Source organism: Oryzias melastigma, linkage group LG4, assembly GCF_002922805.2.
Source record: "Oryzias melastigma strain HK-1 linkage group LG4, ASM292280v2, whole genome shotgun sequence".
NCBI lineage: Eukaryota > Metazoa > Chordata > Actinopteri > Beloniformes > Adrianichthyidae > Oryzias > Oryzias melastigma.
Genome location: NC_050515.1, coordinates 22,805,945 through 22,820,501, shown reverse-complemented (window position 1 = coordinate 22,820,501; position 14,557 = coordinate 22,805,945). Strand labels below are relative to the sequence as shown.

Below are 14,557 nucleotides of genomic sequence, written 5' to 3'. Positions count from 1 at the left end.
TGTATTTATTCCTATGATTGGCTTCTCAAAATTCCCTAAGATTAGTCCAAATGTCTGCAGGGAATGGCTTTGTTTTTTGTACCAACTTTCTCAGTGGATTTCCCACAGATTTATGAGCTGCTATGGCCACTGTTCTGGTAGCAATTGGCTGAATGCTCTGTGTGTCGGAGGAAAGGTGGAGTTCCTCTCCTATTAAAATACTGCAAAAGTGAAATTTTTCCCTTTCCTAATTCTTTAGCTGTCAAAAAATAAATTCGCAAAAATATAATAAATGTGTCACTCTTTCTTAAAAGTCCCACTACCATCATTTTTTAAAATCTATTTTAATTGTGATTATGTCATTTTTAGCTTTGTTTTATTTTGTTTTTTAGCACAGTTTCTGCAAAATGGCAGTAGTTCAGTAGAAATTCACTTTTAAGTTGCTGGCAAGGATTAACCCCGCCCCTGCATTTTTTGTCTGCTCCTGATTCACATTGAATAGACAAATACTCTTAATAAGCTTAATTTTGTGTTAAGGACACAATTTCCTAAAATGCCCCAATCTGTAAACATTTTATTGATATTGTATTTATTGAAATCACTTTTAAAGTGAAGTTTCTAAAATGTTTCAACACAAACTTTCTCTATTATGGGATCTCTTCATCATTAGCATCACAAACAGTCTAGGGCAGATCTGAAGCCTTGAACTCCTGAACTGGGTTCAGTCGGTGTGGTAACCTTTTCCTCTCACCGTCACCTACTCATACATGGGTGGGGGCGGGGTGGGGTTATACACTTCAGTAACCTTTAACTGATCTGCCCCCCACAGGTCAAATCATTAATGAGCCATGTGGCTCTCACTAATCAGGACTTCAAGGCCAACCCGTCTTCTCCCCGACGCCGCGGCGGTGAGCGTCTCTCTCTTTCTCTGCCATCTGGCCTCCATGCTTTCTGTGTCTCCACTCCGCCGGCGATTTATGCCCTCCCGAGGTGTTTTGCCTTTTAACTCGCACATAATTGGCCCCCAGATGCAAAAAAGATGTGAGGGGCCAGTTTATATCAGTTGCCAAGTAGAGGTCATTGTTTTTCTATTGCTTTTCCCATCAGTGCCGCTAAAGCAAAAAGATGGCCGCTCGTCGGATCATCGCAGAGCGGAAAGCCTGAGCTGGGACGCGCAAAGGTTACAGTGATGATATAATGGAGCTGCGTGCATGTGGTCGATGATTTGTGAGGTGAACGAAACGAATAAAAAGGAATCAGCTATAGAACACAGTCATGAATGACCCTTGTGTGCCGGGTTCTGGCACATCTACAATGGCGAGCCATGCAAGCTGTCAATTTGTATGAATGAATAGGCGATAGTCGCAGAAAAAGCACACGAGGAGAGGTTAAGCGCTTTCTCTGTTATTGAAGAAGTATTATTAAAGACCTGCCGTCATCGCGCCGACTAAGCTCCCCGCAGGTGGTGGTTAAACCTGTTCTGAGGTCATTTCAAGACAACCCTGGTGAAAACATGGAGGCTCAGTCAAAGTCATGAAAGTCCAATTAATGTTTTTGTTATCAGAGACAGAAGCTTCCCAAGATGACGCGTTTTATTTTTCTGACGTCCTTCAAGGAGCCTCAAGAGAACTGCAAGGGACCCCCTTTAACATGGAGCCGCCCCTCTCAAACATTTCTCTTGCTTCTTAATTTCTTTATTTTTTAGTGTTTTAGGACAGTGTATTTTGTTTGAGACAAACTGTAAAAAATCCGGAATGTGTTACAACAAAATATGTTGTTTGCATCATGCTAATGTAGAGACGACGGTTTTCTCTAAAAAGTTTATGATCATACCAGGGAATCAAATTATCATTAATTATCATTTGTCACGTTTACACAAAGGCAAACACTTGTTTTTCATTTTCAGAAAAAGAGTCTCAACACTTTACACCAAAATCAAATTTTCAACAAAAAACATTACTTTGTACTCTTTCTTAAAACTTATGAAATTAAAATTAATTTTTGGCTCCATCCTGCCCATTCATGGCTACTTAGGGGCAGAAACAAACCCCTCTCCTGGACTCTGCTATACAACCACTTAAATTTCATGCAGCTTTCACATGAAGTGGTTTTTAATTAACCTCTGACCCTCCTGACCCTCAGGCAGCCTTTTAAATACATGAAGGAGGCATAGAAAATGATGTTAACACACTGGGTAATTGGTCAACTTCACCCAGTGTCTCTTTATTTTGCAGACTAAATGAATTTCCTGCAACTCTAGCCCACAAGATTGAAAGAAGTTAAAAGGGCTTGCTATATTTTCTGCACTAGGGCGCACCGGATTGTAAGGCGATTAAGTGAGACAAAAGAGTCAAAATTCAGTCAGTCGGTCAGTCAGACTTTATTAACTGCATTCACAGTAATTATAGAACTTATTTATAACATGCTAGATGATAGCCACTTTAGCATACAGGTATTGGTCTCTCAAGCTGCTTTCACACCAAACGCAATTTGCAGAGCAGAGGCAGCCAGTTTCAATGTTAAGTCAATGGCCCAGATGCGATCCGAGGTCCTGCAGCGCGATTTGAGCAATGGGCGCGGTGTGGCGGTCTGGCAACAGTGTAATTTGAGCGGTGTGAAATGCGCAAAATGAACTCATAAGCCATCACCATTCTGTTTGTGATAGAATAGACACTGGTCTCCAATGGATACCTGTGTCTAATAAACAGCTACACTTAAAAAACTGACTGATACGGCTAAAATAAACGTTACTGTGACTATGCTAACACCTAACCTTGTTAGTTACTCATAAAAAACCCAGTCTGGCACTGCTACTGTCTGTCTCCCCCTGTGGTCATCAGCGGAAGCCATCTCCTGAGTACTGACTGGACTCAATCTCCCATCAACCCCAGCGCACAGTGTCTGGATTTCCCCACACCTGACTCTCATCAGTCATTCATCCACAGGACATTTAAGCTCTGCTCAGACCACTCAGTGCAAAGTATTGTTTGTGCCACTCAGCTAGCATACCGAGAATTTCATCCTGACCTGATCTCCTGTTCACCTGATCCTGCTTCGTCTTCGATTCTTCTTGTTTGCCGCCTGCCCCGACCCTTGCCTGGACCCTGACCACTCTAATTGCTCTCTGATGCTCCCATGCTTGCTGCTGATTTTTGCCCCACCTGACCCTGATTTAGATTTGTGGACTGTGTTAATAAACCTGCAGCACAAGGAACCAGCTGTTTGCTTGTTCTGTGACAGCTACACAGCTGCGTTTGCGTATTCAATATGACACACAACCAAACATTTTGGCAGAGCTCCGTGTACCTCCCAAAATCGCTTTGCCATCAGTAAAGACAACCAGAATGAATCCATACAATCCAACAACATGCAGGTTCAGATTTTCTGCTTAACCAAACAAACAGATGCAAACAAATAGCGTTGTCTTCGACCAATCGTGGAAAGACACAGTGTGAGACAGAAGCTATGTCCTTTTTCCTGGCCCTTCCTCTTTTTGAGGCTCTCCCCATGATGTCGCTGTGACACATTGCACTGTTTATCATCTGCACATGTTTATTTTGAAAGCGAAAAGCTGATAACATCCCACTGAATGCCACCAGAAGTTATCTGAGAATTTCCAACCAAGGAGATCTTGCAAGAACAAAATTTGTGTCACGGTCCACTCCAGAGCTGCGTGTCTGTCCATACATGTGTACTGTGTACACTCCAGACATGGAAAAGTTTATATTATGTCTTGTATGGCTTCTCATAGCTCTGATTGTGAACTGTTGTCTCTATGCTTAAGAAAAAAACAGTTCTTATCTTCAAAAATAAACAAATAAAAAAAAGTTTAATAGCTAAAATAAAACACAATAAAGTCCGGAATTTCTTGGGAAACCAAATGTCTTTTTCCAAAGCTACATTCAGTGTTCTCTGCATAGCGCGTTCAGGCCATTTTCAATTAAACGTCCATGTGCATAAAAGCATGTAAACCTTAGTTTTTGGGCTTCCATGTTCAAAACTCTCACATTCACTTGTAGCTGTGCAGGTTTCTACAAACATTTTTGGGTTCTACGTACAAAACACATTTTCATTAAACCTGCATTAAAGTTAACCCAAGTTTGACAATTCGGTGACTTGAAGTTTATGAAATTATATTGTTCTGAAAACAGACTTTTACATTCTGCAGAATTTCTTCTAATTATGTTAGTTAAAAGAATATAACTTGTTCTTTTTATTCATTTAATTACTAACTTATGTTGCCATTTCACAAACAAGAACCTTAAACCATATTGACACCCCACAGTTTTTTTTTTCTTAAATACAATTATTAACACATTTTATATTGAGGCTAGTCCCTTTATGATTTTTTTCTTTTGGCTTAAATCGTATTTAATGTCCACAGGGCTATTTATTTAAAAATACGATTGAAAAACGATGAGGTCGGTATGCTTTCATATATTTGCCGTATTTTTGTTTACTGTAGTTATAACTTTTATTTATAGATAATGTTTTTAATGACTTAACACAAATTAAGCAATATTTTATATCTTTATACGAATCGTAAAATTAAATAATTTCGTTTCTGCGTTTAGATTTAAAGATGTTAACTTTTTTTTGTTCAGGCAAACTTCTGGTCGCCCATTCCGAGGATCCCGTCAGGGTCCTTGACGTGGCATTAATAAACAATCATGGCAGACTCTAGGAGTTTCCGTGAATTTTGGGCAGAATTTCGGGTCATTTCCTAGCTTTATGACATATTCCCTCCTCCGCTGAATTATTCTTCAATGTGTACGGCTCCAACATGAGCAGCTGGGCGGGATTCTCCGACGAGGAGCTGCGGAAGATGCAGCAGAAAGGTAGCGTTAATGCAGCGAAGGCAGAGCCGGGTTTTCTCATGAACTCCATTCATACAACCCGCATTTCTTCTTTAGATTCGGCTGTAACCGCAGCGGCCAGCCGCGCTCGGAAGCCGCCTGCCTCCAGCCGGAGTCGGCAGCAGCTGCAGCGAGAGAGGGTCCTGCACCTGTCCGTTCAGAAGAGCGCTCAGCTTGGAACCGCGGCTCTCCCGCCGGAGCAGCAGCTCCAGCAGCCGCTTCCAAGTCCGAAGGAGGAGGTTCAGCCCGCCGCCGGGTCAGGACCTGCTCATCCTGCCCCCACTGTCAGCCCGGATGAACCGCAGATCCAACCGAATGAGAACCATCATGTGGGTGCACAGGAGGAGACCCCCGCAGTGAAGGAGCTGGAGCAACGGGAGGCGGAAGTGTTAGTACGACCCTCCATTCTCACACAACAATATGATGACAACTTTTTGTGCTCCTGTTAGAAATACAGTCCGAATTAGACTGAATAAGATACTTCTGTGTGTTATCATTTAACAGTATCAAAAGATGGATGATGGGAAATGGGGGAAGACTTGCACACACACACAACTCAACACACGTTTTTCACAACACGTTTTTTTTTTTTGACTAAAAACGACATAATCATAATTAAAAGACCACTGGAAACACATTTACAATAGATCAAAAGATGATCAGAGGGGTGGTTTTAAATGCTTTACCAAAATAAAAATGGAAACCTGACAAAGAATTCCTGAAGACATTTTGCAAATTTCTGGCATAGATCAACATTGTTTACATCAATACTTTCTGCAAGGATCTTGCAATCACACTTTTGTGTTTTTGCACCAGTTTAGTCACTTTTCATAGTTTTTTAAAGAATCAAAACAAACCTGTTTAGAAAAAAAATCAGGTTTTTCCTGTTTGACATTTTCTCTGATGTTTTGGGAAATGACATGCAGGGAAATCCTTCTTAAGGTGGATTGTTGAGATGGATTTTATAATGCAAAAGGGTTCAACACATCTCATCTGATATAAATTTTTATCAATTTGGTGTCTGAGGTACAGTTTCTGACCAATTTTGCTTGTGTCTGCTTTTCTAGGCGAGAAAAGACCCGCCTGGAGCAACTGCAGCAGGAGCAGAAGCTCATCGAAGAGAAGAACAAACGTAAAAAAGCGCTGCTGGCAAAAACAATCGCAGAGAAGTGAGAAAGTCTACCCTGCTCCAACATTTCAATGTAAAACACAAAAAAGATTCACGATAATGTGAATGACGCAGACTTGGATTTGTGCTTTTTCACCGTCTGCCGCAGATCCAAACAGACTCAAGCCGAGGCTGTGAAGCTAAAGCGGATTCAGAAGGAGCTGCAGGCGCTCGATGACATGGTGTCCAACGACATCGGCATCCTCAGGGGGAAGATCGAGCAAGCCAGCTGGGACTACAGCTCTGCCAGGTATGAACATCCCACCTGAGCCCCTGAAGGACACGTCTGCTGCCCTCAAACCCTAACATACCTCCTGTTGCAGGGGATTTCATCAGCTAGGGAAGTCCCCATCACGTTTGTTTGCCCCAATCTGAGTCAGAATCCTTTGATTTGGAGTATCTGCCAACACTGAGTCCTGATTGGATTAAAAAAGTTAGCCATTTAAATAAACTGATCCAGGTTGGTCATCATTTAACACTTAAGCAGAGCACTTCTGTGAAGTAGCTTCAACAATCAATCAAAAATAGTGCAACTATTGGCTAAAAAAGTACTGTTAACTAGTAAAAATAGGTGATAATTGAAAACGTTTGATGACTGTCTAGTGTCTCCAATATGTTTATTGAACGTTTTCGATCTTAAGTGATTCATTTCTCCATTAAAAATTCTTAAAATTGAATGATGGCTTTCTTTAAGAATCGTTGTCATTGAGTTTTCATTCGTTTTGGTTGTTTTTGAGGGATCATTTTCATCATATTTTTAATCATTTTTATCCAAAGACTGCATTTATAGACGTCCCTTGGCAGCCATCTGTTTAATTCCCATTAAAAAAAAAAGAAAAAGATGTTTTTATTGTTGAAATGCTTTTGTAGGTCATTGTTTGCACTAAGACAAACCAATAGAAACACTTTCTGTCAGTTTAAAACGTTTATTAAAGCGTTATTGAGTCTGGAAGTCTGAATTTGTGGATATCTTGCTAACTTTAGCGACTGTTTTGGTGCGTTGCTCGCTCAAACTGATGTTATAATCGGCAGCAATTTACGGCAATAAAATGTTGCGATCTATTCATGACATCCAGACTTCTAGTAGACTATTAATCTGTAATACTAAGCTTTGAATATATAATGCTGATCATAATTATGAGAACAAAATACATTTTTGATTTAGGGCTGCCACGATTAGTCGACTAATCGACGACTAATCGACTATTAAAATAGTCGATGACTAATTTAATAGTCGATTAGTCGTTATTTTATATTATATGGAGTCAGAATCTAGTAAAATTGAAAGTTATTATGATATTTTGCTAGCTTCTTGGACTATTTTGGCATTTATTACGGTTTTTAGGCTATTTTGGAGTTTTAATTTTAGCTACATTAGATACATGCTAGCTGTTTTGGCTAATCTGGGGTTTTTTTTAGGCTAATTTGGCCTTTAACTAATATTTTAGCAGGCTATCAGCATCTTCAGCCATTGTCACCAGCATCTTTTGCAACCAAATTCAGCTTACATTCTATCTACGATAATGCTAATGTGAATATATCTAGTTTTTAGTTAGTTTAAAGCTAATTATGCTTAAGATGTGTGTTTTATATCCACTTGTGCATGACCCGATTAGTCGACTAATCGTAAAAAATAATCGGTGATTAGTCGACTTTTAAAATAATCGTTTGTGGCAGCACTATTTTGATTTAACATCTGATTTTGATTGAGTCAGAAACTACTCGATTGGTTTGATCTCATGATCAGATCTGGAAAAACACAGAGCCACTCAGTTCTGGAATTAGAAAAATTGGAATCTGAGTTTTAGCCATAATGTAAAAACACTTTCAGTTTCTTGTTTGAAAGAGTTTTCCTTTTGAACAAACTACTTTTTTTCTTTTTTAAGGAACTACATTTGTGCAAATTTCTGAAAAGTTTTCTTCTTCTTGTACCAAAAAAAGCGTTTGCGTGTCTCCTTGCCGTCTCCTCCCAGGAAGCGTTTCGAGAAGGCAGAAGCCGAGTACGTCTCGGCCAAACTGGACCTGCACAGGAAGACGGAGGTGAAGGAGCAGCTGACGGAGCACCTGTGCGCCATCATCCAGCAGAACGAGCAGCGCAAAGCCCGCAAGCTGGAGGAGCTGATGCAGCAGCTGCAGCTGCAGGCCACCGAGGAGGAGGAAGAGGAGGAGAGGAGGAGAAACGGGGAGGACGCAAAGACCAAAGAGAAGAGCGACTCGTCTGAGAAGCAGGAGCTGAAGGAGCAGGAACCAAAAGACTGTGGAGTCTCAGAGGAGCAGACTGAGGAGAGCTGTGCTCCGGCTGAAGCTGTGGACTCCTGACGCTCACAGAGCTGCCTGTCCAGAATCTTCCTCTATTTAGATTTTTTAAAATCAAGCATCTGCTTAACAAAAATACTGTTCAAACGCAGCAAGTTGGACCACAAAAAACAACAAGGTTATGGAAAAGACCTGGATTTAGAACCAGGTTGTGGTCCTGGAAGTTTTTCAATCTTCCACTTAAAGGTGAACTGTGGTTTCAGCTGCATGCTCCAACAAGCTCTACTCCAGTTTATATGTTTCTGTGATGGAACACGCCTCTAGAAATGTCGTGACGGTCAGTATTTTCTCTGTTTCTGGCAATCAGTGAAGCAGCGCTCTTTTCTGTTTAAGACTTGGAATAACCCATCCAGCCTTCTTTAATTCAAGACCGGATTACATCCTGGATGATTCAACCTTGAGCTACGTTCACACCGCCCTCGGCAACGGCCGTTCAAGCGCCCACTTCCAATGAGAAGTCTATGTAAACGTGCATAAATATGCAATCGGGCTTCTGCGTTCAAAACTCTCATGGTTCTAAGACTGTTTTCAAACTCTACGGACAAAATATGTTCAACCAGTAGAACTTGGATTTGGTAACGACGTATGGATGGCATCCCTTTCAATTCACAGAACTGTTTGAAAATCAATCACTGAGACGAAATTAATAATTGGCTGGAATTCTATGACACCAAGTCTTTTATATATCAGAACAGAGCTATGAAAGAAAAAGCCTGGAGCAAGATTAGAGAGATTTCCTCCGCTTTGACTTTCAGCACCAAGTCAGCTGTAGGTGGCGGACATGCACTAGCAAACTAGAACAGAAAAAGTTACTCACACTGCTTGACCAGTGTGAACACTGTGGGCTAAATGTGCCTTCTTTAACAGGTGTCACATACGTTATATAAACATTGCTTTTGATTTCTGCAGAACATTGTTTATTTATAAAAACTCTAAAGACACTAGTTGGAGGGAGAAGTTTAGGTATAAATGTGAACACTAGGAGGATTTTTTTTCAGTCACTTTTTTCCAATTTTTTTGAGGAGTTTCCATGACGTTAAAAACCCACTCCGATGAAAATGACGTTTTTTTACACGTTCTTGTCGCTTTTTTCTAATTTATAAAGAAAATGTATGCTTAAACTATGTTTCTAAAAATGTCTTTATTCAAATGGTTGTGCATCAGGAGCAGATGAGAAAATGCTGTTTGAAAATAGAAAATGCATTGGGCCAACGGTCCCATCCAAAACTGAGAGGTGAATTTCTGATGAACTCCTGCCGCTCTGCAGAAACTATGTCCCAGAAAACTACACAAGTTTCTTGATTTTTGGCTAAAAACAACATAATCATGACTAGAAGATGACAGAGAACACTTCTTCAATAGAGCCAAAGATGATCAGAGAGGGACTTTAAAATCATTTTAGGCTTTAAAAATTCAGAAATTCTGGATCGGTCTGAATTTAGCTTTTCAAGCTGTTCCTAAGGATGTTTTGGACCAAGTTTCAGGTTCATCTGTGCAGCTTCTGTGAATCTGAACTCATTGGTCACAAACCCGCCTCCTGAGCCGCTAAGCTGCAGAACAACATCAAACCAGCATCATCCAGAACCACTGACTGTGTGAAAAAACGGCTTTATTCCAGGTCTGACCAAATGAAATCAATTCAGTCGCCATTTTTTCGTGATATTAACGCCAACATGTTGGAGCCAGAAATTGTCAGTACGCTGTGATTGGTCCAACTCTATCTGAGTCAACATTTCTATGGCAATCAGTCTCGCCAATCAGGTTTGAGCTTCCTAGAAGGCCACACCCCTTCCACTAGATTATTAAGAACAAAAAAAAGAGGAACAAGAATGGTTCTTCTGACCAAAGAATGATTGACTAATAGCTGTTTATTTCTCTGTGGAAGTCTATAAGATTTTGGCTTCTTGGAGCCACTTCCTTTATGGAATCCCAGGGGAGGGGTCACTCTGTCCAGTTCTCATATACAGTCAATCTCCTGTGATGTGAAGGCAGAGAAGTATGCGTCACTTCACTTCCTGGAAGGCGTTGGTTTCATGTAAAGCGGCGCCGTGACTCCTTTCTCGAGTTTCAGCTGCAGACTCACCTTTTCTGAACGATCTGTCAGAAATAATAAATGACTCTGTAAGTCGGAACTGTTCCAGCAGAGTTTGACCTATTAGTTTGTGTTTGAATGGGGTAAATATTTATGGTGAACTGCAGTGAGATATTTTGCTAAAATAAACTGTAAAGCAAGTCCGTGTGTGTTTTTGTGCTGGAGTGAAGTTTGTGGCCCTTGAAGGAATTTACACGCCGGCCGCTCTGCGTCTCCCACGGCTGTTTTTTTTTTTCTCAAGTCCCTTTTTTAACAGTGCAGTAAGTGTGCTGCAGTAAAGCGCTTTGAGATTTTTACAGCGCTCCGGTCACATCTGGCCGTCTGAAGGAGAAGCCGTAAAAGCCGATTCTTTAATTAGTCGGGAGGCAGAAGCTCAGAGCGGGTCAGCGGCCGGCAGCACATCCATCCATCCATCTATCCCCCGCAGAACCAGGGAGGTCAGCGTTTGATGTTCTCCACGCCAGCCTGTGCCGCTGATCCCACCATGAGACATGCCTTCACCTCCTGACTACCACTCAAATAATTGTTCTTTTTTTTTTTTTTAAATCCACCAAAAACTACAATTCCCAACCCCCCCCTGCTCATGTGGTATCTATGGAAAGCCCCAAATGTCCTCTGTAGATGACAAAATGACTCAATTCAGTCGTATGCAGCAGTTGGGAGATATTCAGGTTTAGAAATGTTCTCTGATGAGGACACATTTGCATTGCTGGAGATTTGTTAGTCATTTGTCATGATTTGCATGAAGCTCAAATGTATATTTCCATCAAATGACGTGATGTTGAAGCTTTACCCCACTACAAAGCATCTGAAATTGGATATTTTATAGAGATATTAACCAAAAAAATCTATTTTTCTTAGAGATTTCTTGACTATTTGATGTTTTATTCATATTGCAGTTCAGATAAAGATTTCAAAATAAAAGCAGATTTGACAAAGTGAATCTCTTCTGATCCACAAGCACAAACTTTCATTGTTGAGTTCATTAGATGTTAAAGGTATAAGACAGATTACCCATCATGCTTTTCTCTCAACTTCATGGATGCTCCCCATTTTAGTAAGGTTTCCATTTTTTATTTTTAAAAGTATTTTAATATTTTTTATATAAAGCTATAATTTGTAGATTTTTCAAGATTTAAGCTCCAGCTTCCCTAAGAACTGTGAAAAAAACAGGAGAAAAGAAAAAAACCTAATGTTCATTTTATAAAGTCATACTAAACAAAAAAAGAGCAGGAAAATTAGCAGTTTTTAAACTTTTCACACATCAAAATTGTAAATTTGGTTTCTATTTCCTTTGATATTTCAGCAAGAAAACTTCCTTTGAGAATAATAAAGCATTAAAATCATGTGGAGCCCTGAACACGACATTCAAAAAAGAAAAAGCGCTGTTCCCTCAAAAAAAAAGAACATTTTGTGGCAACAAATTCTCATTTTATTAGCATTTTGTGCCCAGAAATTTGCCTTTTGTTGGCAAAGTCAGTATTTTGTGTGCATGAATTAGCCTTTTGTGCTCACAAATGGACTTTTCCTGGCCACAAATCAGCATTTTATTAGCATTTCTGGCCACAAATTGGTATTTGTGATGACAAATTAGTGTTGTGGGGCTTTGAATTAGTATTTTGGAGTAACATATTTGATTTTTTTGCAAAATAAATGTGTTTTAATTGCGTACACAGTGTTTAGGAGCCATACATTAGCATTTTACTAGGATTTCAAGGAAACTAAAAGATATTTTGCGGAAACAAATTCGTATTTAATGTTCACAAATTTGTATTTTGCTGGCAGAAATTAGTATTTTGCTTAGTACAAATTGCTTTGTATTTTTTGTGCACATATTAGCATTTTGTGGGCAAAAAAATGTATTTGGTGCATGCACAAACTAGCAATGTGCACACACATTATTGCTTTTTGTGTGCACAAATTGGTATTTCACGGCACAAATTAGTGTTTTGTGGGCAAAAATGTATATTTTGTGGAGACAAATTAGAATTCAGCAGACACAAACTTGTAATTTGCATGGACAAATTAGCATTTCCTGCAGACAAATTTGCATTTTGCGTGCACAAATTAGTTTTTTTAGCACAAGTTAGTATTTTAAGGGCAAAACTGTAATTACTATATTTTTAACTAGCACTTAGTGGCCAAAAATCAGAATGGTACAAGCATTTTGTGATACAAATTAGTATTTTGTGGAGACAAGCAATCATTTCATGGCCACAAATATGCAATTTTGCTGATACAAAATGGTATTTTGAGCACAAATTCACATTTTTTACACACAAAGGTATTTTGCATAAACAAATTGCTATTTTGTGGAAAAATCTTTCTAAACTCAAATTAGCATTTTGCTCAAACAAATTTGCCTTTTGTGTGCACAAATTTGCATTTCATGGCCTCAAATTAGCATTTCTTTGGCATTTTGTGGTCAAAAATAGGTATTTTGAGGAGACAAAATAGTATTTAGGGGTCACAAATTAGTACTTTGCCCACACAAATTAAAATGTTTTATTTTGTGCTCAAACAAATTAGCATTTTGTGTGCATGAATTGGTATTTTATGGTCCCAAGTAGTATTGTGTAACCATAAAATAGCAACAGGAATTGATAAAGTAAAAGCACTCATTTGTGTCTGTGCATTTTGTGCAACCTGTGGCCACTAAAGGCTAATTTCTACCCCAAATCTTTTTATTTAAGGGAATTTTTTTATGTAGCTAATTTAAAGGGCACCACTTCTTTTTCAGTGCATCACTATGCAGAAAAACTGTTTACATTGATGTCAAATTCACCCACAGTCCAGTAACTGTAGGCACATTTATTGTAGAAACAAATCTTCAGAATCAGGTCTGCTAAAAAAAAATAATTTTATATCAATGAAAATGTAGGCAAATTCACACTCAACTGCAAAGCATTGTGGGCAAAACATAAAATTAAATTGTGTTAAAAGGAAACAAACAGGTATTTATTATTAGCCTAGGCTATTAATTGTTATTATTATATTTATTTATTAGCATTATTAGCTTTCATTTTTTAGAAAAAAATTTGCTTTATTCAAAACAGCAAAGCATTATGGGAGTCCTAATATATAGTACTGGAAAAAAAATAATACTTTAAATTTATGCTGTAAACTAGAAACACATTATTTCATTCTGAATAAGACATTTTTCTCCCTTCATTATTACACTTAGGAGAAGCCAGTTAAAGCTGAGCATGCGCAGATAGGTTTACACATAATTTTAGTCAAATAAAAATAACTTCACTGCATTTTAGATACAAAGTATTTATTTTATTCAGTAAAAACATATTTGTGATGATTTTATTGCAATGAAGTCGGATTTAGTCAATTACCGAGAACGTTTTATTTATTTGTTTGCTTGAGTTGTTCTAATTAAGCCTTTGGTTTTCCCCTTTCCTTTTTTGTGTGCAGCTCAATAAAAAAGGAGGAGGAAACACATGTGCGCAGACTTCTGAGAGGCTTTATAAAGTAAAGTGTGATTTATGTGGCGCTGGCGTCCCTCGACAGGTCGAGAAAGACTCTGAAACCTGAGAGCTGAAGAAGGAAAAACGAGAGAAAAAAGAGGAAAGTTCTCAAGGAATCTGAACTTCAGATGGAGAAATGGCGCTAAAAGATTCATCCAAATTCAAATTATTCAATCTGTGAATTTTTACCGGAAATACTGAAATTCCGTCTTAAAAAGACACTTTTATTAAAAAAAGAAAAGTATTGTTTCCCGAAAGAGCACGTCAGCTAAACAAAAATAAGTTTTGAAACATGCTTATAAACAAATCCATATGACAGAGAACATGATGACCCAATAAAGATTAATAGGCTATTAATGCCGAAATATCTGGAAGAAAAAGACAGAAAACAAATAAATATACATATATGTACACGACATAAAATATTTAATTATTTAGTTTTGTTATATTCCTCTGTAGGATCAAAACATCAAGTGCGGATTTTAGATTTTTATCAAAACCGACACAAAAATAATAAAAACTTAAAAAGATGTTTTGAAATGTGTATAAATATATCAACACTTGTTTTACAGTAAATATATTTAAACACATTAATAGACGGTCAAATAAAGCGGATAATCACAAATTAGACACGCGCATCCTTAATTCCTTTTTAAATCTCGCGAGAACG

General features: G+C 38.6%; 1 protein-coding gene across 1 annotated transcript; it reads left to right on the top strand.

Moving 5' to 3' along the window:
- The first annotated feature begins 4,334 nt into the window (after positions 1 to 4,334).
- On the top strand, positions 4,335 to 10,554 carry gorab (golgin, rab6-interacting). Its single transcript, XM_024279423.2, has 5 exons — positions 4,335 to 4,817; positions 4,893 to 5,223; positions 5,903 to 6,004; positions 6,113 to 6,253; positions 7,977 to 10,554. The coding sequence occupies exons 1-5, from the start codon at positions 4,763 to 4,765 to the stop codon at positions 8,320 to 8,322; spliced, it is 975 nt and encodes a 324-aa protein (XP_024135191.1). The 5' UTR covers positions 4,335 to 4,762; the 3' UTR covers positions 8,323 to 10,554.
- Positions 10,555 to 14,557: the final 4,003 nt, after the last annotated feature.